This window comes from Photinus pyralis, unplaced genomic scaffold, assembly GCF_008802855.1.
Source record: "Photinus pyralis isolate 1611_PpyrPB1 unplaced genomic scaffold, Ppyr1.3 Ppyr1.4_LG9, whole genome shotgun sequence".
NCBI classification, from domain to species: Eukaryota; Metazoa; Arthropoda; class Insecta; order Coleoptera; family Lampyridae; genus Photinus; species Photinus pyralis.
Window position 1 is genome coordinate 6,108,539 of NW_022170878.1, and position 25,141 is coordinate 6,133,679.

The window sequence follows — 25,141 nt, forward strand, 5'->3', positions numbered from 1 at the left end:
CAAATCTATTTCGCCCTCAACCGTCATACTTCGACACTAAAAAAAACGTCCGAATCGATTCTTTAAAGGTTTCCAGAATATTCTCTAATAATTCTCGATAACATCTGAAAGATACTTTAAAAGTCCTTTGAAGATCTTCTGAAGATTATCTGGATATTTTGTGAAGATAATTTTCATTTGTAACGCCTTTTTACGTCTCATTCGCCAACATACGCACGTGTTTCACAAATCCCTCACGCCTTCTTCACGAGTTCCTTTATCCTTCACTGAGCCTTACTTTAATTTCCCCGGATCTGTTCGCATGGACTAAAAGACGTCTCTAAAGATCATCTCAAGATTTGAGCCCTGCGGATTCTTTGAAGATTTTGTGATGCCCCCTACCCTTATATCAGAAAGAATGCCACGATAGGAAAAAAGACTGCGGACAAATGGGATTTTTCACAATGAAACTTCACGGAAAGTTGACATCGTTTACGGGATTCCGATCCGAGCTGGCGAGTAATGGCGGGATGGCGTACCGGGTTTTTCTCAAGGTTTGCTGTGATTGAAAAGTGTAACTAGAGATTGTAGTAGTTTTTATTCTTTCTCGTACTAACCATCAATCTTTGAATTCACAATTTGTTGTTATTTTGCAAGTGCTGAGGTCTGTTTCTCTAAAGCATGGCGTGCTCCAAACTTTGTTTTGTATGTACCATATCTGAATCTCGTGTTTGCTTATTCGTTTGTTTGTTTGCTTGCTTGCTTGCTTGTTTGTTTGTTATAACTTATACTGTACAGGTAGTTAGCTATGCATTTATATTATTTTAGGATATGCATTCATGTGGAAGTGTATTATCATCAGTGTAATATTGCTCTATTGGACTAATCGTTTCTTCTGTGAAGAGAGGAGCGCACGCAGTTCCGATGCTATGCAGTATACGTTGCTGCCTTATCTCATGCCCGCTGCTGGACTATGCGTAAGAAATACTAGAAGGGGATCCTCTAATTAGCATAAGTATACATACATTATTTATACAAACACTTTTATCTAAATAAATAAATTTTCAATAGACATTACATTTTCAATTCTCTTTCCAATACCTCTTGTATTTTAGATACATTTTTAAATGCACTTTATCCACTTATAAAATTTTTTTGAAAGTTCATGTTCAAACTCCCTCCGTGTGCCGCGTCAAAACGTGCCGCTTCAAGCACACCTTATTATTGGTGGCGTAACTACAGCGATCACATTTCAAATCTTTGGACGTGCTGTGCTTTAAAAGGTGCGTCTTGAGATTACCCTTCAAGCTTGTCGCGTAATCGCACTGACCACATTTAAAATCCTTAACGGCACTATGCGTCAGATAATGCACCTTGAGATTCTTCTTCATGCTCGTCGCGTAATCGCACAAATCGCACTTGAGGTTTCTGGAGGTGTGATGCGTTAAAGTGTGCTGCGTTAGCAGCGCCTTTTTATTCGTGGAATAATCGCAGAGGTCGCAGACGAGGCCCGCGAGGTCGCAATTTTTGCGGTGGGTTAAGAGGTGTTGCTTGAAATGGCCCTTGACGTTCGTCGCATAGCTACACTGTTCACATTTGAATTCCTTCAAGGCGAGGTGTCTTGAGAGGTGCTGCTTGAAACACTCCTTTCTGTTTGTGGAATAATCGCACTGATCACATTTTAAATCTTTGAAGGTACTGTGTGTCAAAAGATGTGTTTTTAAATTCCCCTTGGTACACGTTACATAACTACAACGGTCACATTTAAAACCCTTAGAATCGGTGTGTTTTAGAGAATGTAGCTGCAAGTGCTCCTTTACACTCGTTCCATAATCACACCGATCGCACTGAAACTCTTTAGAACTTCTGTGTGACAAGACATGTCGCTTTAAAAGCCCCTTGATATTTGTAGCGTAACTGCAAACATCACATTTTAACTCTTTCAAAGCTTTATGTCGCAACAAATGTTGTTTAAAGCACATTTTTCTAATTGTCGCGTAATTACACTGGTCACATTTAAAATCTTTGGAAGCGGTATGCGTTACGAGATGCGTCTTGAGATTTCGTTTTATACTAGTTGCGTAATCGCACCGGTCACATTTGTAATCTTTCGAAATGCTGTGCGTCAGAAGATGCTGCTTTAAATTCCCCTTGATACTGGTTACATAATCGCACTGGACACATTTCAAATTCTTGTCGCTGTGTTTCAGAAAGTGCATCTTCAGATGTCCCTTGATGTTTGTGGCATAATCGCACTGGTCACATTTAAAACTTTTAAAAGCGCCGTGAGTTAGGAGATGATGTTTTAGATTGCACTTTGAATTTGTGCTATAGTTGCAATGGTAACATTTAAACTTTTTGGACGGTGGACATTCTCTTGGAATTGAGAACTTTTTTTCTTCTTCCTTTATTGTGAGTGGAACTGTGTTGTTAATGTACACCATTTGGTACACAGTTTCATTAATTTCCTCTTCTTGTTTTGGCTCCACTTTAACAACTATTGTGGGATCAACCGACATGATTGCGAATGGCTTCTGGAATAAATGTGTTGCCCTCCAAAAGGCTAGTTTCCCCAATTGGAATGTATGAATAAAAAAGGTCAAGAGGCAAAAAACCAAAAAACACTCGGTGCCTTACAAAGCGCATGGGCAGATGCGACCAGTGGCGTTCGTGTCCTCCAGAAAAAGCATTGGAAGAATGTTAAAATGTATTGGGAGGAATTAAAGGCGACAGAATGATCTGAAGAATCAGAAATAGGATCCCAAAGATGGCATCAATATTTCCTTCTCTGAGAGAGAGACTATTTTTCCATTAGCCATCTTTTTTTTTCGGTATGTCTTCCTGGCATAAACTTCTCTTTCAAAGTTTTTGAATCAGGATACGCAAAAAAGGTTATGACTTCCTCTTGTCCTCCTGATACAATCTTCTATTCAAAAACTTCTTAACACAAGAACATGTAACATTTGTTCACAGAGACTTTGATGAGTGTTTCGTTCTTTTGACATACATTTCCTTTTAGAATTGCTCGCATCAGGATCACATAAATGCGAAAAGATAAGTCAAATTTGATGACGAACGTCTTAATTATCACGAGTAATGTATTTCTGGCACCCATCACAAGGATCGCACAAACCAGAAATGGTGTCAGAATTGATTAACGGACATCCTCTCCCATATAATGTATCTCCCATGAAATGTAATTGCTACCTCTGGATGACATAAACGCAAAAAAAGCATCAAATTTGTCATCGACATAATTTTACGTATTATGGTCTCCTGATACAATTTTTTACAAATTCAGGAACAAATAAAATTTATTAATCGAGACGTTCTTGCGTATTATGCTTTCCTGATACCACCTTCTCTCAGTGAGGTGTGTTTAATCTCAAATTTGTTAAAAGATACTTTCTCACGTATCACGTACTCCTGCTACAAATTTCTATTCACAACTTGTTGCATTAAAAAAACATGGAAAGAATCAGGATCGCATAAACGCGAACGGTTGTCAAATAGGTTTTGTTTTATCAGGATGACATAAACCCAAAAAAGGTGTCATTTTGCTAATCGACATAATTTTACGTATTATGGTCGCCTGATACAATTTTTTACAAATTTAGGAACATATAAAAGTTATTAATCGAGACGTTCTTGCGTATTATGCTTTCCTGATGCACCTTCTCTCAGTGAGGTGTTTAATCTCAAATTTGTTAACAGATACTTTCTCACGTACTCCTGATACAAATTTCTATTCACAACTTGTTGCATTAAAAAAACATGGAAAGAATCAGGAGCGCATAAACGCGAACGGTTGTCAAATAGGTTGACAGTCACTGTATCACGAATAAATAAGATGTCGGAATTGATCGACATACATCCTCTCCACTGTAATGTGTTTGACCTTCAGAATTTTTTTATCAGGACGACATAAACACAAAAAAGCTGTCATTTTGCTGATCTACATAATTTGACGTATTATTATTTCCGGATACAAATTTTGACAAAATCAAACTACTGGTTGAATCGTACAAGACCCTCTTCAATAATTGTGTATAATGTACCGGGTGACCCAATAAGACTGTTCCTCGGCCATATCTCAGGAACCGTTCGTCGCATGACTTAAAAATTATTGGGTAAATCGGTTATGAAGAATCGCTGGAAAATATTTTCAAGTTCTAAAAATGAGCAACAGGGGGCGTAACTGCGATCTTAAACGAGATTTTGAAGAACGGTTTTCACTGGCCTCTTTGGATGTTATTTGACTATTTTTTCTTAAAGAAAAAGTCATATTCCATTTGAGTTTTTTAGGATTGTGGGTCATAGTGTCAAAACTAGCCCCCTGACGGAGAAGGATTCAACGAAAATAACTATATTTTGCTTGATTCTCATTGCCAAAGGAATGCTCTTTTCAACCATACCAAATGTGTTAAAATTGGTCAAACGGTTAAGAAGTTAAAACAGGTTATTGCAAAAACAATTGAACGTCCCACGCCATCTTTGTTTTTGAAATAACTGAGTTATTATTTTTACGAAAATTATAGAAAAATTGGTTCTCTTTAAAAATTTGAAAAAAAAATGTTTAGTTTATTATGCGAAATTTAAAGAAAATGCAATTTAAAAATTTAAGATGACAGTTACGCCCCCTGTTGGTCATTCTTCATAACCGATTTACCCAATAATTTTTTTACCCCTAAGTCATATGACGAACGGTTCTTGAGATATGGCCGAGGAACAATCTTATTGGGTCACCCGGTACATGGTTAATGAACTACATAGGGCATTTTCTATACTTTTTATACAGGGTGAACGTCTTGTCTGGAACACTACTAGATGTATCTTCAAAACAACGCTTTTGTTAAAGCAGATTTTTATGGTATCCAAAATTATAAAATGGCTACCAATCTACGTATTTCAATAAATTTAAAGTACCCAAATTGGTAGCAAACGTTTTACAATTTTTGATACCGTAAAGTTTCTTTAAGAAAAATCTAGTGTTCTAGTCAAATGTTCACCCTGTATTAGCCATTATTTTGAAACTAATGTTACAATATATTATATATTTATGTAGAAACCTTAGTAACAAATATGTGTTTACAATAGCTCTTTTTAGAGTAGGAGATGGACAAATGCCTCAGCCATATAGACATGATCTAAAATATCTCAATTATAACACTGAAAACAGTCCCCATAGGATACACTAAACTCGTTTGGAGGTGGCGTGTGCTAAACGATGAATCTTTAAGTTCTGCTTATAATTTGTGGTATAGTTACACTGATCACAAATGAAATCCTTGGAAGATTTGTGAGTTAAAAGGTGATTCTTTAAATAGCCCTTGATATTTGTAGCATAATTGCACTTGTCACACTTAAGACTTTTAAAAGTAGCGTGTGTTAACAAATGAGTTTTTAGGCTCATCTTCCATTTGGTTGCAAAATTGCATTGGGCGCAACAAAATTGTTTCAAAGTACGATGCGTTAAAAGATGACGTTTTAAATGTGCGGCATCATGTGTGGTATAATTGCACTGATCGCAAGCAAGATGAGTCTTTAAATTGCTCTTGTTCGTTGCGTAATTGCACTGGTCACATTTAAACGGTCTGAAAGTGGTGTGCTTGAGAAGATGGCTCTTTAAGCTTTTCTTCCATATTGTCGAAAAATGACACTGTTCACAGCGAAAGCTTTTGACATTTTCATGTACTGAGAGATGACGCCTTAAACTAATCTGCGTATGCGTGGCATAATTACAATGTTCACAAACGAAATCTTTGGAAGCGTTGTGGGTTAATTCGTGAATTTTTAATCTATTCGTTAAATGTGTTGCGTAGCCACACTGGCCACATTTGTATTTCTTTTCAACCACCCTATTACACTTTTGTTCTTCTTGCAGTGATACGTTTGTCACGTGATTTGCACAGGTCGCAATTTCCTCACCGAACTCCGGCTTTATCGAATCAATTGTTTCGTTCACAAAATCCATCTTCTCTAAGTAGGCGTCGATTTCCTCTTCACGTTCAGTCTTCACAATCGCAATGATATCTTGGGTGGCCATGACGGAATGAATTTTTTCTTTTTTTTAATTATAAACAAAGGCACTAACAAAACAAATGACTGACGCGCCTTATACAGGGTGTTACGACTATACGTAATGTAAACAATTGTTGGGCGGTAGAGGGCACTGAAACCACGTTAATTTTTACAAATACCCCAAAAGTCTAAAATGTTTGGTTTGAGACCTACGAGGCGTTCCATCACTTCATTTTTTCTCAACCACATAGAAGAATGAAGCTGATTATTTTCTCTACGCCAAATACCCCCCCCCCCCCCCACAGAGATTACTTTTTCCCCACAGCACTCTAATCTCGCCTAGCTCTGGGATAGTATCCTGGAAGTAGATAGGGGCGAACCTGGTTCAGGTTACTCGCCATCTGGTGGTGATTTCGGAAAGTATGTCTAGGTGAAGTTTAAAGGTGGCGGTGATCTAATTTTTGTCATATTTCACTTTCAAGGTTACCAAAGGTCGACACTATTTCAAGGTATTCAGAGGTAATTTTTTTAGTGTCCTAATTCATTTTCAAGGTTATCAAAGATCAATGACCTACATTCTTTCGGCGGTGTAATATGCCATTTTCTAGGTGATTAAAGGTCAGATTTGTGGTGTCATTTTATTTTCAAGGTTATCAAAAGCTCAATGACCTCCATTGTGCGATGTTATTTTATTTTCAAGGTAGCAAAGGTCAAGGACTACCATTTTTTAGCCATGGTTTATTCTCAAGGCAATCAAAGGTCAATAACCCCATTTCTGTGGTGGTGTATTTCATTTTTTAATTTTAAATGGTTTATTGACCTTGGATGACCTTGAATGCAAAATTCGACGCTGCAATAAGTAAAGTCATTGATCTCCGATGATCTTGAAAATGGAATGTGACAGCGCAAACAAATGTCTGACCTTGAATGACCTTGGGAAAGGAAAATAGACACGTAAAAATTAGATCATAGAACTTTGATAACCTTGAAAATAAAACTTGATAACATAAAAAGGTGTCGTCGACCTCTGATGGCCATGAAATTGAAGTAGTACACCACAAAAATGGGCCCATTACCCGTGAAAATTTAATAAGGTACGACAATCACATTTATGACCTTGGAAAATGTGGCAAACCTTGAAATATGACACCACAAAAATAGGATCTTTACCGGTGATGACCTTGAAAATGAACTATTATACCTACCGCAAAAAATTGGAGGTTATTGAACATTACTCACCTTGAAAATGAAATAATGACATTACAAAATAGGGCCATTTTACCTTCACCTGCTTTCCAAAATCACTACCAGGTGGCGAGCGACCTTGAACTGGGCCAGGTTCAGCATAGTATATCTTCTCCTGAAAATTGTAAGGACTCTGGAGATCATATAAAATGCCATAGACTGCTTTTGAAAATTCAAACGCCTTCCAGGATCATAGGGTGCTTCCCTCACAGCCTTCATGGGCTTTTTTTAGCGTCCTTTCTGGTCGGTTTCAACCCTTTCTAGACTCTCCCAAACCTTTTTAGGCACATTATACACTTTCTTTACCCTATCAGACCTTTCTACATGTTGAAATTTTAAAAATCTTGTCCGTGAATTTCAAGTCGAAAGACGCCCATTTCATTGAGATCAGAACTTGTTTAATGGGATAGATATTTTGAATGTGGCGACAGAAGTGACGACTTCTTTCTCTCTCGCAATCCTTCGGCCTCTTCTTTTTACCGCGACCTATTATAAGAAAAAAAAAGCGTCCGCTCGGGGGGTTCGAAGCCGCGCCATCGGCATTTGTCCTACGCATCGTCCTACTAAATATCAAATATCGCTTATAAAGCACCAAACTAACACGTAACAATAATCGTACGCGATTTTAATGCCATATTTCTGTTCAAATGCGCTTTAAACAATATGATTTTATTCCCGTTCAAAATGCTCTTGTTTTTATGCCTGCCGAGCGATAAGTAGTCACTTCAAAAGGGGGCTCAAAAAGCTAGGTAGCCTCTTACTACAAAGAACTGTAAATTTTTGGACCCTTGATTCTTTGCATTAATAAATTTGTCAAAAATCACTAACAATTTTATTTTAATCAATCATTTATGATCACTTGGTACTGATTTTAATGTTTACCATTGTATATTTTATATAAAGTAGGATTTTCCTAAGTTTGCAAGCTTGTCATCGGTATATTACATCTGAGTTAAGTATGTTTACATAGTATCTGCAATCGATACAACCGAATAAGTAGGAAACCATAGGAACAGTGATGCAATGCATTGTGGTATATATAGGTACCCATTACGTAACCAATGATCCTGTACAGTATACCAACTACAACCCAGCGATTGTTTGTGCTATCGATTTCAGATACTATGTAAACATACTTAATTCAGATATAATATACCGAGAGTGTGCTGTGCAAACTCCCTTCACCATACAAAAACGAATAACTATAATAATAATTTACATTATGCTAAGCACATGCTTCAATGAATGCACCTTTAAGTGCCTTGTATTAACTTGTCACATAATCCCACTGACCACATTTAAAATCTTTAAAAGCACTGCGTGTTCTTTAGATAATGCAATGGAAACGAAGATACCTACTCCTTGGAGACTGCTTAGATTTGTTCTTCTTTTTGCTCCTCTTTAATAATAACATTGAAAACAGTCTCCATAAAATACACTAAACTTGTTTAGAGGTGGCGTGTGTTAAAAGATGATTCTTGAAGTTCCCCTTCCAATTTGTGGTATAATTACACTGATCACAAATGAAATTTTCCAAACGTTTGCGAGTTAAAAACTGAGCCTTATTGTTATTTTTAGCGTGTGTTAACAAGTGAGTTTTTAAGCTCACCTTCCATTTGGTTGCAAAATTGCATTGAGCACACCGAAACTGTTTGAAAGTGTTATGCGTTACGAAAAGATGACGCTTTAAATAAAATGGATTATGCGTGGCGTAGTTACACTGATCGCAAGCGAAATCTTTGGAAGTGCTATGGCACAAAGAATGAATCTTGAAGCTGTACTTGTTATTCGTTGCGTAAACGCACTGGTCACATTTAAAGGCGTTTGAAGTGGTGTGTGTTAAAAGATGACATTTTAAAGAAGATCGGTTACGTGTGACGTAATTACACTGGTCACAATTCAAATTTTTGGTAGCGAGGTGTGTTAAAAGATGGTTTTTCAAGTTGCTCTTCCAGTTTGTTGCGTAATTGCACTGATCACAATTAAAGTCTTTGGAAGCGGTGGTGTGCTGAAGAAGATGATACTTAAAGCTCTCCTTCCATTTGGTTGCAAAATTGCATCGGTCACATTGAAAGTGTTTGTAATTGTTATGCGCTAAAAGATGACGCTTGAAATTATAGTGTTTATGTGTGGAGTAATTACACTCGTCGCAAACAAAATCTTTGGAAGCTATGTGGGCCGACAAACCGTGCATTTTTAGGTTGCCCTTATTATGCGTCGCATAATCGCAGTGGTCACATTTGAACGGTCTGAATGTGGTGTGCGTCAGACAATGGCTCTTGAAGCTCTTCTTCCATTTCGTTGAAAAATTGCACTGTTCACAACGAAAGATTTCGGAATTTTCGTGTACTGTCGAGAGATGACGCCTCAAACAAAACTGAGTATGCGTGGCATAATTACACTGATCACACGCAAAATCTTTGGTGGTGTTGTGGGTTAATTCGTGAGTTTTGAATCTGTTCTTCAAATGTGTTGCGTAACCACACTGGACACATTTGTACTTCTTTTCGACTACCGGAAAATACTGTGCAACTTCATCCTTACAACGCTGTTCTTCTTTCATTGATATGTGTGTCACCGGATTTGCACAGGTCACATCGTATTCCTGCTTTATTGAAGCGGATGTCTCGTTTACAAAATCGACTTTCTCCAAGGAGGCGTTGATTTCCTCTTCACGTTCAATCTTCACAATCGCAATGATGTCCTGGTTGGCCATGACTGGGCCTGCTCTGTGGACTGGGCACTGAAATCCTCGGTTTCTTCTTCTTTAGTTCACTCTAGCAAAACAAGATAACTGACGCGTCTTATACAGGGTGTATCATATACGTGTGTTAAACAATTGTTGGACGGTAGAGGGCACTAAAACAAGTATGTCTCCTTTGCGCCTTCTGCGAATTTTATGGGTTTTTAAGAGCCTTTCTGGGTCACAATAAACAATTGAAGTGATTTCACCAAAACCTTTAAGGGCACGCCTATGAGTATTATAAGGTTTTGAATGGTCTTTTAAAAGAGCGCCAAAGAGTCTTCCAGGAGCTTTCCCCTCTCCTTTCTTTCAGACTGGGGCCTTTATCAGCATTTGTGCCCTGGGGATTTTTTTTAAATGGAACCCCCTGTATATTATTACATATTTCGATTCCTTGGTCAATTTTAGTGTGACTTTATGTATTACACATGATATCTAAAATGAGTAGTTTAGCCTCAATTCGTCCTTTTTCAAAAAGTAGATGTCCAGTAAAAATTGAATAACGCAGAAGGTCGTGACATTGCAGGGACACTAATCATGAAATGTACTAACATACGCTGAACAGCTAAAATTAATTTAAATTAGAAATGTTATTTCAGCACGATGGTGTCCTACCTCATTTTGCTATAAACGTTAAAAAATGGCTGAATCAACAATTTCCTGGGAGGTGTGGTCTTGAACATTTATTGAGATAATTATTTTTCTCTTATTTTTATTTAAACTTTCTATTTTGATTTTTTTAAGTTTTTGTTTTATTTTATTTAGAGTAAATTTTTTATAAATTCAATTATTTATAATTTATAACGGCCTCTATTAATTACTGAGAGGCTTTGGAAATCGAAAGACACTGTGAATTATTAGAAATTGTGGAATTACAAAAAATATGTAAAAGATAAATAGCAACATGCTTATATTGTTAAAAAGGTAATAAAATCCTACATTTGATGCGATAAAAAAACTTGGTAGTTCCATTCTATCGTTTTTATGTCAGAAAACAAATGAATGACGAAAAACAATTGATTTTTTTGAAATAGCAATGAATGATAGCATGAAATTTCAATGACGTAACACGTTCAGGCCCGTAGCTAGGGGGTGGCCAGGTGGGGCTAGCCCCACCTAGAATGTGCTCTTGTCCCCACTGGAAAGGTTCCTTTACAAAAATTACAGGAGAAGCCTTTATCAAACATTTCTTAAGCCCCACCTAGAAAAAAAAGGCCATCCCTGCTACGTCATTCTGGCTACGGGCCTGAACACGTTAGCACCGTCGTAGAATAAATTAATTTTATTTCAAGCTTTTTGCGATAGGATATGCCACTGCCAAAACGTATACGTTCATTTGTTTTGTTTTGATGTAGGATATCTAGATTAACGTGATTGATGTGTGTTAGTTAGTTTGATGAAAACTGTTCTTGAATAAAGGGTACTAAAAGGCTATGTAATCGAAAAAATCTCTATCAAATGAACCTAATGAAAAGTACATTGCCATTTAAAAAAATTCAATTGTTTTCTGAAATAAAAACAACTGAATGCTGCCTTTTATGGGAAATAAAATATTAAACAACTTTCGTATAGAACAATTTTGTATACATTCCATATTTACCGAGATATATACTACTCGTATATTCCATACATTATGGGCATCCTGTATAGATATTTATTGATTTTATTGCAATCTCCACAAGTAAGTAAATGTCAACCAATCTTACAATAGATAAAAAAAGCTAGGACTACAGACTATATAATTCAATTTTTACTTGAAGTAGATGGCGTTTAATAGAGAAACTGTTATCTGTCTCATAACGGCAATGAGCACATTTAAAATCTTTAGAAATTTCATGTTTTAACAGGCGTCGTCCATAATTATATAAAAAGAAACAAAATCTGATCCTAAAAAAATCTTAACGAACTAAAAAAACTTTTCAATACGACATCGTTTATCATTTGTTCCATAATCACACTAAGCACATTTAAAATCTGTAGTATCTTTATGTCTTAACAGGTGTCGTTTAAAGTTCATTTTGTAATTAGTCGCGTAATAACATTTAGCACATTTGAAATCTTTAGAATCAATATGCTTTAAAAGATGTTTTTTTAAGGTGGATTTGCAATTTGTCTCGTAATTACAATTAGCACATTTAAAATCTTTAAATTCAGTATGATTTAAAAGATGTCGTTTAAAGTTCTTTTTGTTATTTGTCTCATATTGACAATTAGCGCATTTTAGCAGATTATTAGAACCGTTGTGTTTCACAATGTGTTCATCAAAACATTTTTTATTATTTGTTCCATAATTGCAATGAGAACATTTAAAATCTTTAGAATCGGAATGATTTAAAAGGTGTTGTTTAAAGTGGTATTTGTTACATGTCTCGTAGTTACATTTGGCACATTTAAAATCTTTAGAGCCGGTATGTTTTAAAAGGTGTCGTTTAAAGTTCGTTCTATAATTTGTTACATAATCACAATTAACACACTTAAAAGCTTTAGAATCGGAATGATTTAAAAGATGTTGTTTAAAGCTGGATTTGTAAAGTGTCTCGTAATCACAAATAGGACATTTAAAGTATTTAAAATTCGTGTGTATTAAAAGGTGTAGATTAAAGTTGTGTTTGTCGTTTGTCTCGTAGTCGCAATTAGCACATTTAAAATCTTTGGAATCAGTATGATTTAAAAGGTGTTGTTTAAAGTAGTATTTGTGATTTGTTTCGTACTCACAATTACCACATTTAAAATCTTTAGAATCGGTATGATTTAAAAGGTGTCGTTTAAAGTGGTATTTGTTATTTGTCTTGTAATCACAATTAGCACATTTAAAAGCTTTGGAATCAGTATGTTTTAAAACGTGTTGTTTGAAGTTCGCTTTGTAATTAGTCTCGAAATTACATTTAGCACATTTAAAAAGTTTAGAATCGGTATGATTTACAAGGTGTTGTTTAAAGTGATATTTGTTACTTGTCTCGTAATCACAATTAGCACATTTTAGCACATCACAAGAAAGTTTGTGTCTTAAAATGTGACCTTTAAGACATTTTTTATTGTTTGTTCCATAATCACAATGAGCACATTTAAAATCTTTGGAATCGCTATGTGTCAAAAGGTGTTGTTTAAAGCTGGAATTGTTATTCGTCCCATAATCACAATTAGCACATTTCAAATTTTTAGAATCAGTATGATCTAAAAGGTGTTGGTTAAAGCTGGCTTTGTAATTTGTCCCGTAATCGCAATGAGCACATTTAAATTCTTTAGAATTGGTATGTGTTAAAAGGTGTCGTTTAAAGTTGGATTTGTTACTTGTCTTGTAATCACAATTGGCACATTTAAAATGTTTAGAAACCTCATATTTTAAAAGGTGTCGTTTAAAGTGGTGTTTGTTATTTGTCTCATAATCACAATTGGCACATTTAAAGTCTGCAGTAACTGTATGAGTTAAAAAGTGTTGCTTAATATCTAACATGCTATTTGTCTTGTAATCACAATAAGCACATCGTAGCATTTTGCATGTTTGAGTTTGAGTTGTTCCAAAATCATAATGAGCATTATGCTTTGATAAATCACCTTCAAAATCATTGGCAATTTTATTTTCAATGTTCCATCCAGAATCAGTTTGTTGTTGTAATTCTTCATTATCGAGTAATTTGGAGCAATGGGCAGCAATGATAATTTCGTCCTTTATTTTAACCAATGCTTCATTGGTTACTAAAGTGCTTCCTTGAAGATTGGAATCGATTTCTTCTTCTTGTTTTGGTTCGATCTTAATGAATGGTACCACATCATTTCCATCCATATCTACCATCAATAACGTGTTTAAATGTGTGTAAATAAAGTTTGGGATATTTGTTACCCGTCACAGTCTATTTATTGCTCTAGTATTGAATATTGAATAACCCCAAACGGCAAATTCAGCTTTAGATGCAATTTTTTAGTTCAATGCCTACCATAGCTCTGATTGGTTCATTTCAGCCTCATTAGCGTCACATGCCAGTGGCGTATCGATGGGTTTTATTTTATACTGTATCCTCGAACGTTTCCCTTCAATTGATTAGTGAACAAAAAGACCGACGTGTGCCCCCCAAGACATGCTTGTGTCACTCACGTCTCGTTCATGCCCTCGCTTATGTTTCTTTCACGTCTTCGTCATATATTTTCTTCGCGACTTTTTCAGGTTTTCTTCACCTACATCTCTTTTTTTTTCTTTCTTCTCGAAAAATTCATTATTTATCTTTATCTTCTTCTTTCTTCTTTATGTATTTTTTGAGTCATCTTGAATTGTTCTTCTCCGATGTTCCTTAAATTTTGAGTACATTTTCTCGAAACCTCGTTGCTTTAAAATAAAAAAAAGTTATTTTTAAACTGTCCAGTATCCTTCTACCCCCCCCCCCCACACCCTCTTACACGCCTTCTTCGCCCATTCGTTAAACCATCATCGTGCCTTCATAATATATCTCCATTTATTATTATTATTCTGCATTTCCTTGTTTTTTGGCGGTCGTGTTAAATTTGTTCTAAATGGACAATCTGCTCGTCACATTCCATGGTGTTCTTCAAATCTTCTTAAAATCTTACTCTCATCTTCATCAAGTATTGTTGATTTCTTCTTCTGGTCCTCTTGAGTTGCTCATATAATCTCGCCAATCTACCTACTTGAAACTTTCAGTAAATGTGTTTTTTTATTGAAAACCCAGGCTTTGTCCAATGCTTTCTGGACTCTTAAGGCCGTATTAGACGATGCAATTTTTATTGCAATTTTTGCAGCAATTCATTGCCGCAAGAAAATTGCACGAAAAATTGCTCCGTGTATGTTAAAATTGCACGTGCAATTTCTTGCGCCAAATATTGCAGCAAGACATTCTGCAATTTTCTGGTTATAGAACTTGTGCTATTTTTCTTGCAATTTTTCTTGCAATTTGGTAAATATTTTAGTAACATTTAATTTATAAAAAAAATAAAGTGGTATGCACTGGAGAACATTACCCCCTTATGCTATATACAGGTTTGTTATTTAAAGTTAAAACTGAAATAACCTATTTACGAGGAATTCAAAAATGGATATTGCTGCCGCATCTTTAGTTATTGCGTCTGCTGTTGCTCTTTAAAAAAAAGAAACAAAGAAGACGACGACGTTTTTGGACCAGGCTCAATGAATTTAACGAACCTGAGTGTGAATAAGTGCGTGCAAATATAAATAATAAATTGCACGGCCTTCAACAAAGGAATCGTCACAAAACACACGTTTCCTGGTCTACAACAGACGTGAAGTTGCTTTCAAGTATTTCCCAGTGATGCCAATTCTACTTTCATTGGCACCAATACATGATTAGAATTGGGTATAAAAACATTGCCAATTAAATTGCATAGTGTAATCATTGCATCTTTTTGCAATAATTGCTGCAATAATAGCAGCAATAGTTGCTGCAAGGATTGCAATAAAAATTGCATCGTCTAATACGGCCTTTATATGCCGTCAGAACCAGTACTTTTCTTGTCCTGTTAGAACTTTCCATGTATAGAATGATAAAAAGGGCACACCCGAAATCTTAGGCGAATCATCAGCGACATTCTTCTATGTTGGTGGAAAAAATGAGGAAGAAAAGCAAGTGAGACATTTTAGACTCTTGGTTTATTTGCAAAACATCAGTTTTAATGCCCCTCTATCACCCATCAATTGTTTAATATACGTGTATGTTACACCCTGTATAAATCGTGTCAGTCAAGAATGGTACACGGACCGCCAGCGTGTAGTTGGGTACTTCGGTAACTCAGTTACCTACTTTATGAACATGGGTGCATCAACCTTTTGGGGGAAGGGGCACCTAAAAAGATGCAAGCCCTGCCCAAAGTGAACTGAACTGTGCTCCCGTCATATTTTGTTAGTGCATTTGTTTATATAAATAATAAATAGGAAGAAATCAAGTATTCCATTGCTCAGTCATGACCACCCAAGATATCGTTGCGATTGTCAAAACTGAAAATGAAGAGGAAATCAAAGCGTTCATGGAGAAAATGGATTTCGAGAACGAAACATCTGCTTCAATAAAGCAGGAATACAATGTGACCTGTGCAAATCCGGTGACAAACGTATCACTGAAAGAAGATGAAGTTGCGCGTTATCTTCCTGCAGTTGAAAAGAAACACACTGTTTCTAAAAATTTTATTTGTGATCAGTGTAATTATACCGCGCATTTTAAGTCTTCGTTAAAGCGTCATCTTGTAAGTCACAGTAATTCCAAACGATTTCAATGTGACCAGTGTAATTTTGCAACAAAATGGAAGGAGAACTTGAAAAAGCACCTTTTAACACACCTCGACACCAAAAAACGAGAAAAAAGCCTGAAGTGTGACCAGTGTAATTACGCCACGCATATTCGATCTGCTTTAAAGTGTCATCTTTTAAGGCACACCGTTTTCGTTTTTAAACAGTTTCAGTGTGGCCAGTGCAATTTTGCAACGAAATGGAAGGAGAGCTTTAAGAATCATCTTCTTCAACACGCCTCCACTTCCAAGGACTTTAAGTGTGATCAGTGCAGTTATGCTACAAACAATAAGATACACTTAAAGGCTCACTTTTTAACTCACAAAGTTCTTAAAGATTTTAATTGTGACCGGTGTAATTACTCCACAAATTACAAGAGGAACCTGGAGCGTCATTTTTTAACGCACACCACCACCTCGACCACTATTTCCAAAGCCTTTAAGTGTGACCTGTGTAATTACGCAACGAATACTAACGGCAACTTAAAGATTCACTTTCTAACACACAAAATTTCCAAAGATTTCATTTGTAATCAGTGCGACTATGCCGCACACAATCAATATATTTTAAAGCGTCATCTTTTAACACACAACAGTTCCAAACAGTTTCATTGTGGCCAGTGCAATTATGCAACAAAGTGGAAGGGGAACTTAAAGATTCATTGCTTAAACCTCCATTCCACTTCAAAAGACCTTAAATGTGACCAATGCGATTACGCTACAAACAATAAGGATTACTTGAAGGTTCACTTTTTAACTCACAAGGCTTTCAAAAAGTTCTTTTGTTGTCATTGTAGTTTTACCACAAATTATAAACGAACCTTAAGGAAGCATCTCGCCACACACAACACATTGAAACACTTACTTTGAGTATGTATATACTTTGTTGCCTTAGTTCAAGTTCAATAGAAGATTGTTAGTTTGTAATGTTGTTAATATTTGAAAATAATAGTATATTACCTATAGAAGACTAAGTAGATATTATTTGCTTAGCATCAAAGAGTGCAGTGTTTGTAGGGGAACACCCTGTATAATTAGAAGCAGTACAACATTGGAGAGTCCTGGAAACGCTTTCCAGAATCTCTAAAATTTTATGATACCCCTCTAGTGCATTTTTTTCGCTTTCGCTGAGCATTTCCATAGCTTTCTAGGTTGTTTCTTTGCTTGCCTAGGGGAAAGGAGTGAAAACGACTCTGGAAAAGAAAAATCCAAAATTTTTCGACTTTTGGACTATCGCTTTGTCTGAAAAAAACCTTTTGCGTTGGCCCTCTTACCACCTTGACCTTGAATCAAGGTGTCATCAATCATTTATGATCATCTGGTAGTTATTTTAATGCATAGTTTTTTATATACAGGGTGATCTTACACTTAATCATTCTACATTAATTTACATTATGCTAAGTACAATGTTTTAAGAGTGCCGTTTCATATGTCCCTTCAAGGTCTGCTTTCTATTCGTCGCATATTTACAATGTTTACATTTAAACTCTTTAGAAGTGCTATGTTTCAGCATGTGTGACTTTAGATGAGTCTTTACACTTGTCGCGTAATCGCACCGATCACATTTTAAATTGGACGCCCTGTGTATTAGAAGATGTTGTCTGAGGTTATTGTGCACGTTAGTTGCGTAATCGCAATGTTCACACTTGAAGTTCTTAGACGTGCTGTGCACCTGAAGATGTGCTTTTAACAACCTTTTCGTATGGGTCACGTAACTGCACTGGTCACACTTAATATCTTTGGAGGCGCCGTGGGTCAAAAGGTGGGTTCTCAAGGCTCCTTTTCTGTGTGTCACGTACTCGCACCGGTCGCATTTGAAGTCTTTGGAAATGTTGTGCGTTATAAGATGTACCCTAAGACTCCCAGCTATACTCGTTACGTAATCGCACTTGTCACACTTGAGGTTTTTACTATTGTGTGTTAAAAGGTGTCTGCTGAAAAGATTCTGCAAATTTGTACCGTAACTGCACTGATCACATTTAAACTTTTTGGATGCACTGTGTTTTTGCAACAGGTGAATCTTTAAATATTCACTTGTAGTAGTCGCATAGGCGCACTGGTCACACTTAAAGTCCTTGGAAGTGTGCACCAAGAGGTGTTTTCTAAAGTGCACCCCTCTACAAGTTTCATAGTTGCAGTGCTCACACTTGAAAGTCTTAGAAGTGCTGTGCCTTAAACGGTGTTTTTGTAGACATTCCTTTGTAAATGTAACAAAATCGCATTGATCACACTTGATATCTTTCGAAGTGTTGTGTTTTAAAAGATGCCTGTTTAAAAGCGTCCTTCTCTTCGTGACATAATCACACTGGTCACATTTAAAATTGTAAACGGTGCTGTGTTTTAAAAGGTGCAAGTTGAAAAGTGACTTTTTACATGTAGAATAATTGCACTGTTCACATTTAAATTCTCCGTCAGTGCGGTGTGTTAAAAGGTGCTGTTTGAGATAGTTCTTTTGATTCGTTGTGTAATTGCAATTCGCACATTTCAAGTGCTTAGACGTGCTATGCGTTTTAAGATGAATTTTTAAATATCCCTCTCTGTTTGTGACATAATTGCACTCGTTACACTTAAAATTTTTAGAACTGCTGTGTCTTACGAGATGTGCTTTTAAGTTGTTCTTGTTGTGTGTTGCGTAATTGCACTGGTCACATGTAAACTGTTTTGAAGCATTGTGTGATAAAAGGTGTTGTTTGAAATAATACTTTCCATTCGTTACATAATCGCACTGTTCACATTTAAACGGTGTGCTTTTATCGTGTATTAACACATGCGCCTTCAAGTAGGCCTTTCTACATGCTGTGTAATCGCACTGGTCACATTTAAAATTTTTAGAAGCGCTATGCCTTGTAACATGTTTCTTCAGATAACTCTTTGTTGTTGTTGCGTAATTACAATGGAAACAAAAATACGCCTTATTGGAGCCGATTTCGGTCCCAATGTTGCCTTCCTGTACCAACAATGGATTGGTGCTATTTACGCAAACCATTTCATCCATAAATGTATGGATCTCTTCTTCTTCTTTTGGCTCCACCTTAATGAGCTCCCCCTCCCCAACCGTCGACGACATGATTCAATCTAAAAATATCGCTGCAGGTTATTGCAATATCGTCTGAAATAGTACGGACTTACTTTTCTAATATCACAGATTTAAATAGTATATTTAAATCTGTACTAATATCTTGTAGCAATATGCAATGAAGTTGATTTTTGACTACTCTCTGGGTTTGACAGTTGTAAAAATACTGCTACAGAGAGTAACTTGACGGTGGTCACGAGGGGCATGCGCATATACAGTATGTCCACGGATCAACTTTTGGACAACCTTTTTTTATTACATATTTATTTATTTTTTCTTTAATTATATATAGTTGAAATTTTTATTTGGTCCATAACTTTTGATTGAGAGGTCTGATCGAAAAAGTACGAATGGTTTTGGATTCCACGCACCCAAATTAATAAGAAAAAGTGTTTTCCCGAGAAATTTTGGTGTAGTCGATTTTTGGTAAAAAAAAGAAGGTTACACTCCCTGTTTTTGAGCCCCGAAAGAAAAATTGTTTCAGATCGACCCGGAAAAAAAATTTTCTTATAGAATGTGGCCTGTAGAATCCATAATTTCAAACAGTTCCAAGATTGGGCTACTAGTTCAAAAGTTACAGCCCTTTGAATTTTTTTTTTCGAAATTGGTTTCTAGTCTATAACTTTTGATTGAGAAGTCTGATCGAAAAAGTACGAATTGATTTGGATTCTACGCACCAAAATTAATAAGAAAAGTGTTTTCCCGAGAAATTTTGGTGTAGTCGATTTTTTGGTAAAAAAAGGAAGGTTATACACTGCCTTTTTTTGAGCCCCGAAAAAAAATTGTCTCAGATCGACCCGGAAAAAAATTTTCTTATAGAATGTGGCCTGTAGAATCCATAATTTCAAACAGTTCCAAGATTGGGCTACTAGTTCAAAAGTTACAGCCCTTTGAATTTTTTTTCGAAATTGGTTTCTAGTCTATAACTTTTGATTGAGAAGTCTGATCGAAAAAGTACGAATTGATTTGGATTCTACGCACCCAAATTAATAAGAAAAAGTGTTTTCCCGAGAAATTTTGGTGTAGTCGATTTTTGGTAAAAAAGAAGGTTATACACTGCCTTTTTTTTGAGCCCCGAAAAAAAAATTGTCTCAGATCGACCCGGAAAAAAATTTTCTTATAGAATGTGGCCTGTAGAATCCATAATTTCAAACAGTTCCAAGATTGGGCTACTAGTTCAAAAGTTACAGCCCTTTGAATTTTTTTTCGAAATTGGTTTCTAGTCTATAACTTTTGATTGAGAAGTCTGATCGAAAAAGTACGAATTGTTTTGGATTCTACGCACCCAAATTAATAAGAAAAAGTGTTTTCCCGAGAAATTTTGGTGTAGTCGATTTTTGGTAAAAAAGGAAGGTTATACACTGCCTTTTTTTGAGCCCCGAAAAAAAAATTGTCTCAGATCGACCCGGAAAAAAAATTTTCTTATAGAATGTGGCCTGTAGAATCCATAATTTCAAACAGTTCCAAGATTGGGCTACTAGTTCAAAAGTTACAGCCCTTTGAATTTTTTTTCGAAATTGGTTTCTAGTCTATAACTTTTGATTGAGAAGTCTGATCGAAAAAGTACGAATTGTTTTGGATTCTACGCACCAAAATTAATAAGAAAAAGTGTTTTCCCGAGAAATTTTGGTGTAGTCGATTTTTGGTAAAAAAGGAAGGTTATACACTGCCTTTTTTTGTGCCCCGAAAAAAAAAATTGTCTCACATCGACCCGGAAAATACTCCCTATTGGAGCCTCGAATGTTACCAATTCCAGCTTTAATGTTTCCTTCCTCTACGTATACCACTGATGGATGGGTGTTATTTACACAAATCATGTCATTCAAAGATGCATGGATTTCTTCTTCTTCTTTTGGCTCCACCTTAATCGGTATATTTACCTCATCTGTTGCAGACATGATTCTTGGTGGTAATGCCTGGGATACGTTTGCAGGTAATTTTTGTCTCGCGCGCGACTCTCTTTTACGTTCCAATGCAGTTTTTGCGGGTTTCTTGGTGAAGTTTTTTTAGATTTCTTCATTAAATTGTGGGCTCGCTGTCTCTCTCGAAATGCTCGTACACGTTCTGTACTGGTCTTTGGCATAATTTTGCTGCGAAAAAATAAAAGACCCCGAAAACAATAATTCTCTAGCATATGTAAGTGGTTTGGGGGGGGGGGGAGGATAACGGAATCTATCTATTCAATACCACGAGACGAATGACACCCCGTGCGTTTTTCTCAGATTTCCGGATCGCCTAGTAGACTGCCGCGCATCCTAGACGTGCACACTGCCTTTATATAGGAGCCGCCCCACCCCCTCTATAACGTTTGTTAATAATCGGTGAAATTTAACCTTTTTTAACATATAAAAGTGTCCGCCATTTTGTAATCATCGGCATATATTAAATATTCATCGTAAATAACTCACCTTAAGAGGTGCAATTAAAACCGTTGTCAATATTCAACATATTAAATTCTAATTTAATAATAAACATGCAGGATAAAGGTTAACAACAGAGTTGGACTGGGTCAAGCATAGAGTGACCCAGTTAGTTTACTGACCCAGTTGACCCGGTGACCCAGTTTGACCCGGTGACCCAGCTTGACCCGGTGACCCAGCTTGACCCAGTGACCCATCCTGACCCACCTTTACTCAGTGACCCGTCCTGACCCGGTAGCCCAGTAATTAAATTATTGTTAGGTATCATCCAAAACAATTTCAAGTCAAGTTTCAATTTAAAAAAAAACTTCCTCAATAATATTCGGCAACAAGCACGTAGCCCAATTTCATTCAAGAGAACTAATACCTAAAAAAATCAAATGCATTTGTTTATAGTTTGTAGTCAAGTAGTCAATGAAAGTATTTAGAGAAAAGATTTATTTGGATTAAGCTAACTAGTAGAAAAATATTAAATGTGAATGAACACCTGTAAGCAAACTGGTAAGCCCTGAAGCAAAGAAATAACATTATTCTAATACAATTCGGGACATGGAAAGTTTTTTTACGGCAGTATTAAAGCAAACATCACAGAAATGGCAGTTGTCAAGCAATCGAGTATTATTTTCAACAAACCAGCATTTCATTTATTGCATAATCTGTACACTTGAACAGAGGGCACTGACTTAACTGCGTTATTCAATCAAACTAGGTGACTGGGTCGAATTGGGTCCCCGGGTGAAATTGCGTCGCTGGGTCAAACTGGGTCTAACTGAAAAGAGTATGACGTGACCCAGCGACCCAGTTCAACTCTGGTTAACAAGTAACACGCCTACTCAACGGTCCAAATTTGTGACGTAATTCCACATTGAATCGCCTCCCCATACTCACCCCACTCATTCCCCTTCGAGCGTGTCACTATTTTCGTGACCGTGACCGCTGCCACCTACGGGGCCTAAAGAAGTGTCACTTCATTTGTAAGTATATACATAGTCCATATGTATACATTTACAAAAAATTGCCTGTATATGTACTCTTTTAATAAAGTGAGTTTGTCAAAAAAAGTAAAATAAACAATCTTAGACCTACCTAAGAAAACACATGCTTTGTTTTTTTTTATGACCATCTTAAAATTATACAATTAGATAATGAAATTCCCCCTGGTCGTCTATTAATTAATAAATGAAAAACTAATAACTATAATAACATGCGCATGCGTCAATGAATAGGTGCTGTGTTTCAAAAGTGCATTTCCAATATGCAGCTTCAGGCTCCGCTTTGTATTTGTTGCAAATTTGTACCGTTTACACTTGAACTCTTTAGAAGTGCTTATGTTTCTGCATATGTTTCTTAAGATGATTCTTTACACTTGTCGCGTAATCGCACTGATCACATTTTAAATTAGGCGCCCTATGTATCAGAAGATGTTGCCTGAGGTCATTGAGCACGCTCGTTGCGTATGCGCAATGTGCACACTTTAAATTCTTAGACGTACTGTGCCTCTCGAGATGAATTTTTAACAAACTTTTCGTATGGGTCACGTAACTGCACTGGTCACATTTAATATCTTTGGAGACGCTGTGAGTCCGAAGGTGGTTTCTCAAGGCTCCTTTTCTGTTTGTCACGTACTCACATCGGTCACATTTGAAATCTTTGGAAATGTTGTGTGATAAAAGATGTGACCTCAGACTCCCAGCGATGCACGTTACATAATCGCACTTATCACATTTGAGGTTTTTAGAAGTGTGATGTGTTAAAACGTGACTTCTGAGAAGATTCTGCAAGTTTGTGGCGTAACTGCACTGATCACACGTAAACTTTTTGGATGCGCTGTGTTTTTGCAACAGGTGCAGCTTTAAATAATCCTTTCTAAAAGTTGCGTAAGCGCACTGGTCACACTTGAAGTCTTTGGGAGCGTGTGTCAAGAGATGATTTTTAAAATGCACCCCTCTGCAAGTTTCATAGCTGCAGTGCTCACACTTGAAAGTCTTAGAAGTGCTGTGCCTTAAACGGTGTTTTTGTAGACATTCCTTTGTAAATGTAACAAAATCGCATTGATCACACTTGATATCCTTTGAAGTGTTGTTGTGTCTTAAACGGTGTTTGTTCAAATATTCCCTTCTCTTCGTTACATAATCACACTGGTCACATTTAAAATCGTAGACGGTGCTGTGTTTTATACAATGCGACTTGAAAAGTAACTTGTTATATGTAACATAATTGCACTGCTCACATTTAAAATCTCCAAAAGTGCGGTGTGTTAGAAGGTGCTGCTTGAGATAGCTCTTTAGATTCGTTGTGTAATTACAATGTTCACACTTCAAATGCTTAAAAGTACTGTGCTTTTTGAAATGAATTTTCAAATATCCCTTTCTGTTTGTAACGTAATTGCACTCACTACACTTAAAATGTTTAGACTTGCTGTGTCTTACAAGATGCGCCTTTAAGTCGTTGTGGCTATGAGTTGCATAATTGCACTGGTCACATGTAAATTGCCTTAAAGTATTGTGCCTTAAAACGTGTTGTTTTAAATTGAGCTTAACATTTGTTACATAATTGCACTGTTCACATTTAAACTGTTTGCTATTGTCATGTATTAACAGATGCGTCTTCAGCGAGTACTTTCTACATGTTGCAAAATCGCACTGATCACATTTAAAATCCTTAGCAGCGCCGTGTTTTAAAAGATGGTTCTTCAGATAATACCTTTTTTTTGCCACATAATTACAATGGAAACAACGATACTCCTTGGAGACTCGATTGTTACCAATTTCGGTCCCAAAGTTACTTTCCTGTACCACCATTGGATTGGTGCTGGTCACACACATCATGTCATCCAAAAATGCATGGATTTCTTCTTCTTCTTTTGGCTCCACTTTAGTGAGCATATTGATCTCATCCGTTGTAGACATGATTCAATCTAAAATATCGCTGTAGGTTATTGCAATATCGTCTATTTTTCTAATATCTTGAAACATGTGTGATATTGCAATATTTGGCACGCAGCATGCGTGGCGTGTATCTCTTTCCTTCTCTATCTTGAAAGCTTCTTTCACAATGCAAGAATTAGTACCTACATAGCTCACATCACTTTCTAGTTTGTGCAGAAAAATACTGCTATACATGTCCAATAAACAAATGCAAAAATAATTTCTTGCAACCCCTTGCGTCACATAGAAATCCACCCCCAATGTGTTTATAAATCGAATACGGCAAAACGGGGTAGTTATCACTTTCTAGTTTGTGCAGAAAAATACTGCTATACATATCCAATAAACAAATGCAAAAATAATTTCTTGCAACCCCTTGCGTCACATAGAAATCCACCCCCAATGTGTTTATAAATCGAATACGGCAAAACGCGGGTAGTTATCACTTTCTAGTTTGTGCAGAAAAATACTGCTATACATA

The 25,141-nt window shown here is 36.4% G+C and overlaps 5 protein-coding genes across 6 annotated transcripts; 1 reads left to right on the forward strand and 4 right to left on the reverse strand.

Moving 5' to 3' along the window:
• Positions 1-667: 667 nt before the first annotated feature.
• On the reverse strand, positions 668-2,606 carry LOC116180867 (gastrula zinc finger protein XlCGF46.1-like). Its single transcript, XM_031501035.1, has one exon. The coding sequence runs from the start codon at positions 2,496-2,498 to the stop codon at positions 1,149-1,151; it is 1,350 nt and encodes a 449-aa protein (XP_031356895.1). The 5' UTR covers positions 2,499-2,606; the 3' UTR covers positions 668-1,148.
• A 5,503-nt stretch (positions 2,607-8,109) lies between these two features.
• LOC116180868 (gastrula zinc finger protein XlCGF46.1-like) lies at positions 8,110-10,043 on the reverse strand. Its single transcript, XM_031501036.1, has one exon. The coding sequence runs from the start codon at positions 9,959-9,961 to the stop codon at positions 8,684-8,686; it is 1,278 nt and encodes a 425-aa protein (XP_031356896.1). The 5' UTR covers positions 9,962-10,043; the 3' UTR covers positions 8,110-8,683.
• Positions 10,044-11,666: 1,623 nt separating this feature from the next.
• Positions 11,667-13,948, reverse strand: LOC116180866 (oocyte zinc finger protein XlCOF6-like). The gene is made up of 2 exons (XM_031501034.1): positions 13,830-13,948; positions 11,667-13,774 (listed from the first exon to the last, which is right to left on the reverse strand). The coding sequence occupies exon 2, from the start codon at positions 13,770-13,772 to the stop codon at positions 11,946-11,948; it is 1,827 nt and encodes a 608-aa protein (XP_031356894.1). The 5' UTR covers positions 13,773-13,774; positions 13,830-13,948; the 3' UTR covers positions 11,667-11,945.
• A 1,844-nt stretch (positions 13,949-15,792) lies between these two features.
• Positions 15,793-17,164, forward strand: LOC116181029 (zinc finger protein 335-like). Its single transcript, XM_031501252.1, has one exon. It carries the CDS (start codon positions 15,917-15,919, stop codon positions 17,105-17,107), a length of 1,191 nt encoding a protein of 396 aa, XP_031357112.1. The 5' UTR covers positions 15,793-15,916; the 3' UTR covers positions 17,108-17,164.
• A 387-nt stretch (positions 17,165-17,551) lies between these two features.
• LOC116181028 (gastrula zinc finger protein XlCGF46.1-like) lies at positions 17,552-19,505 on the reverse strand. 2 transcript variants are annotated; one of them, XM_031501250.1, is made up of 2 exons: positions 19,367-19,505; positions 17,552-19,312 (listed from the first exon to the last, which is right to left on the reverse strand). In XM_031501250.1, the coding sequence occupies exon 2, from the start codon at positions 19,302-19,304 to the stop codon at positions 17,649-17,651; it is 1,656 nt and encodes a 551-aa protein (XP_031357110.1). In that variant the 5' UTR covers positions 19,305-19,312; positions 19,367-19,505; the 3' UTR covers positions 17,552-17,648. The 2 variants fall into 2 exon arrangements, with proteins under 2 accessions (XP_031357110.1, XP_031357111.1); XM_031501251.1 differs by having other exon boundaries at positions 17,552-19,324; positions 19,367-19,494.
• Positions 19,506-25,141: the final 5,636 nt, after the last annotated feature.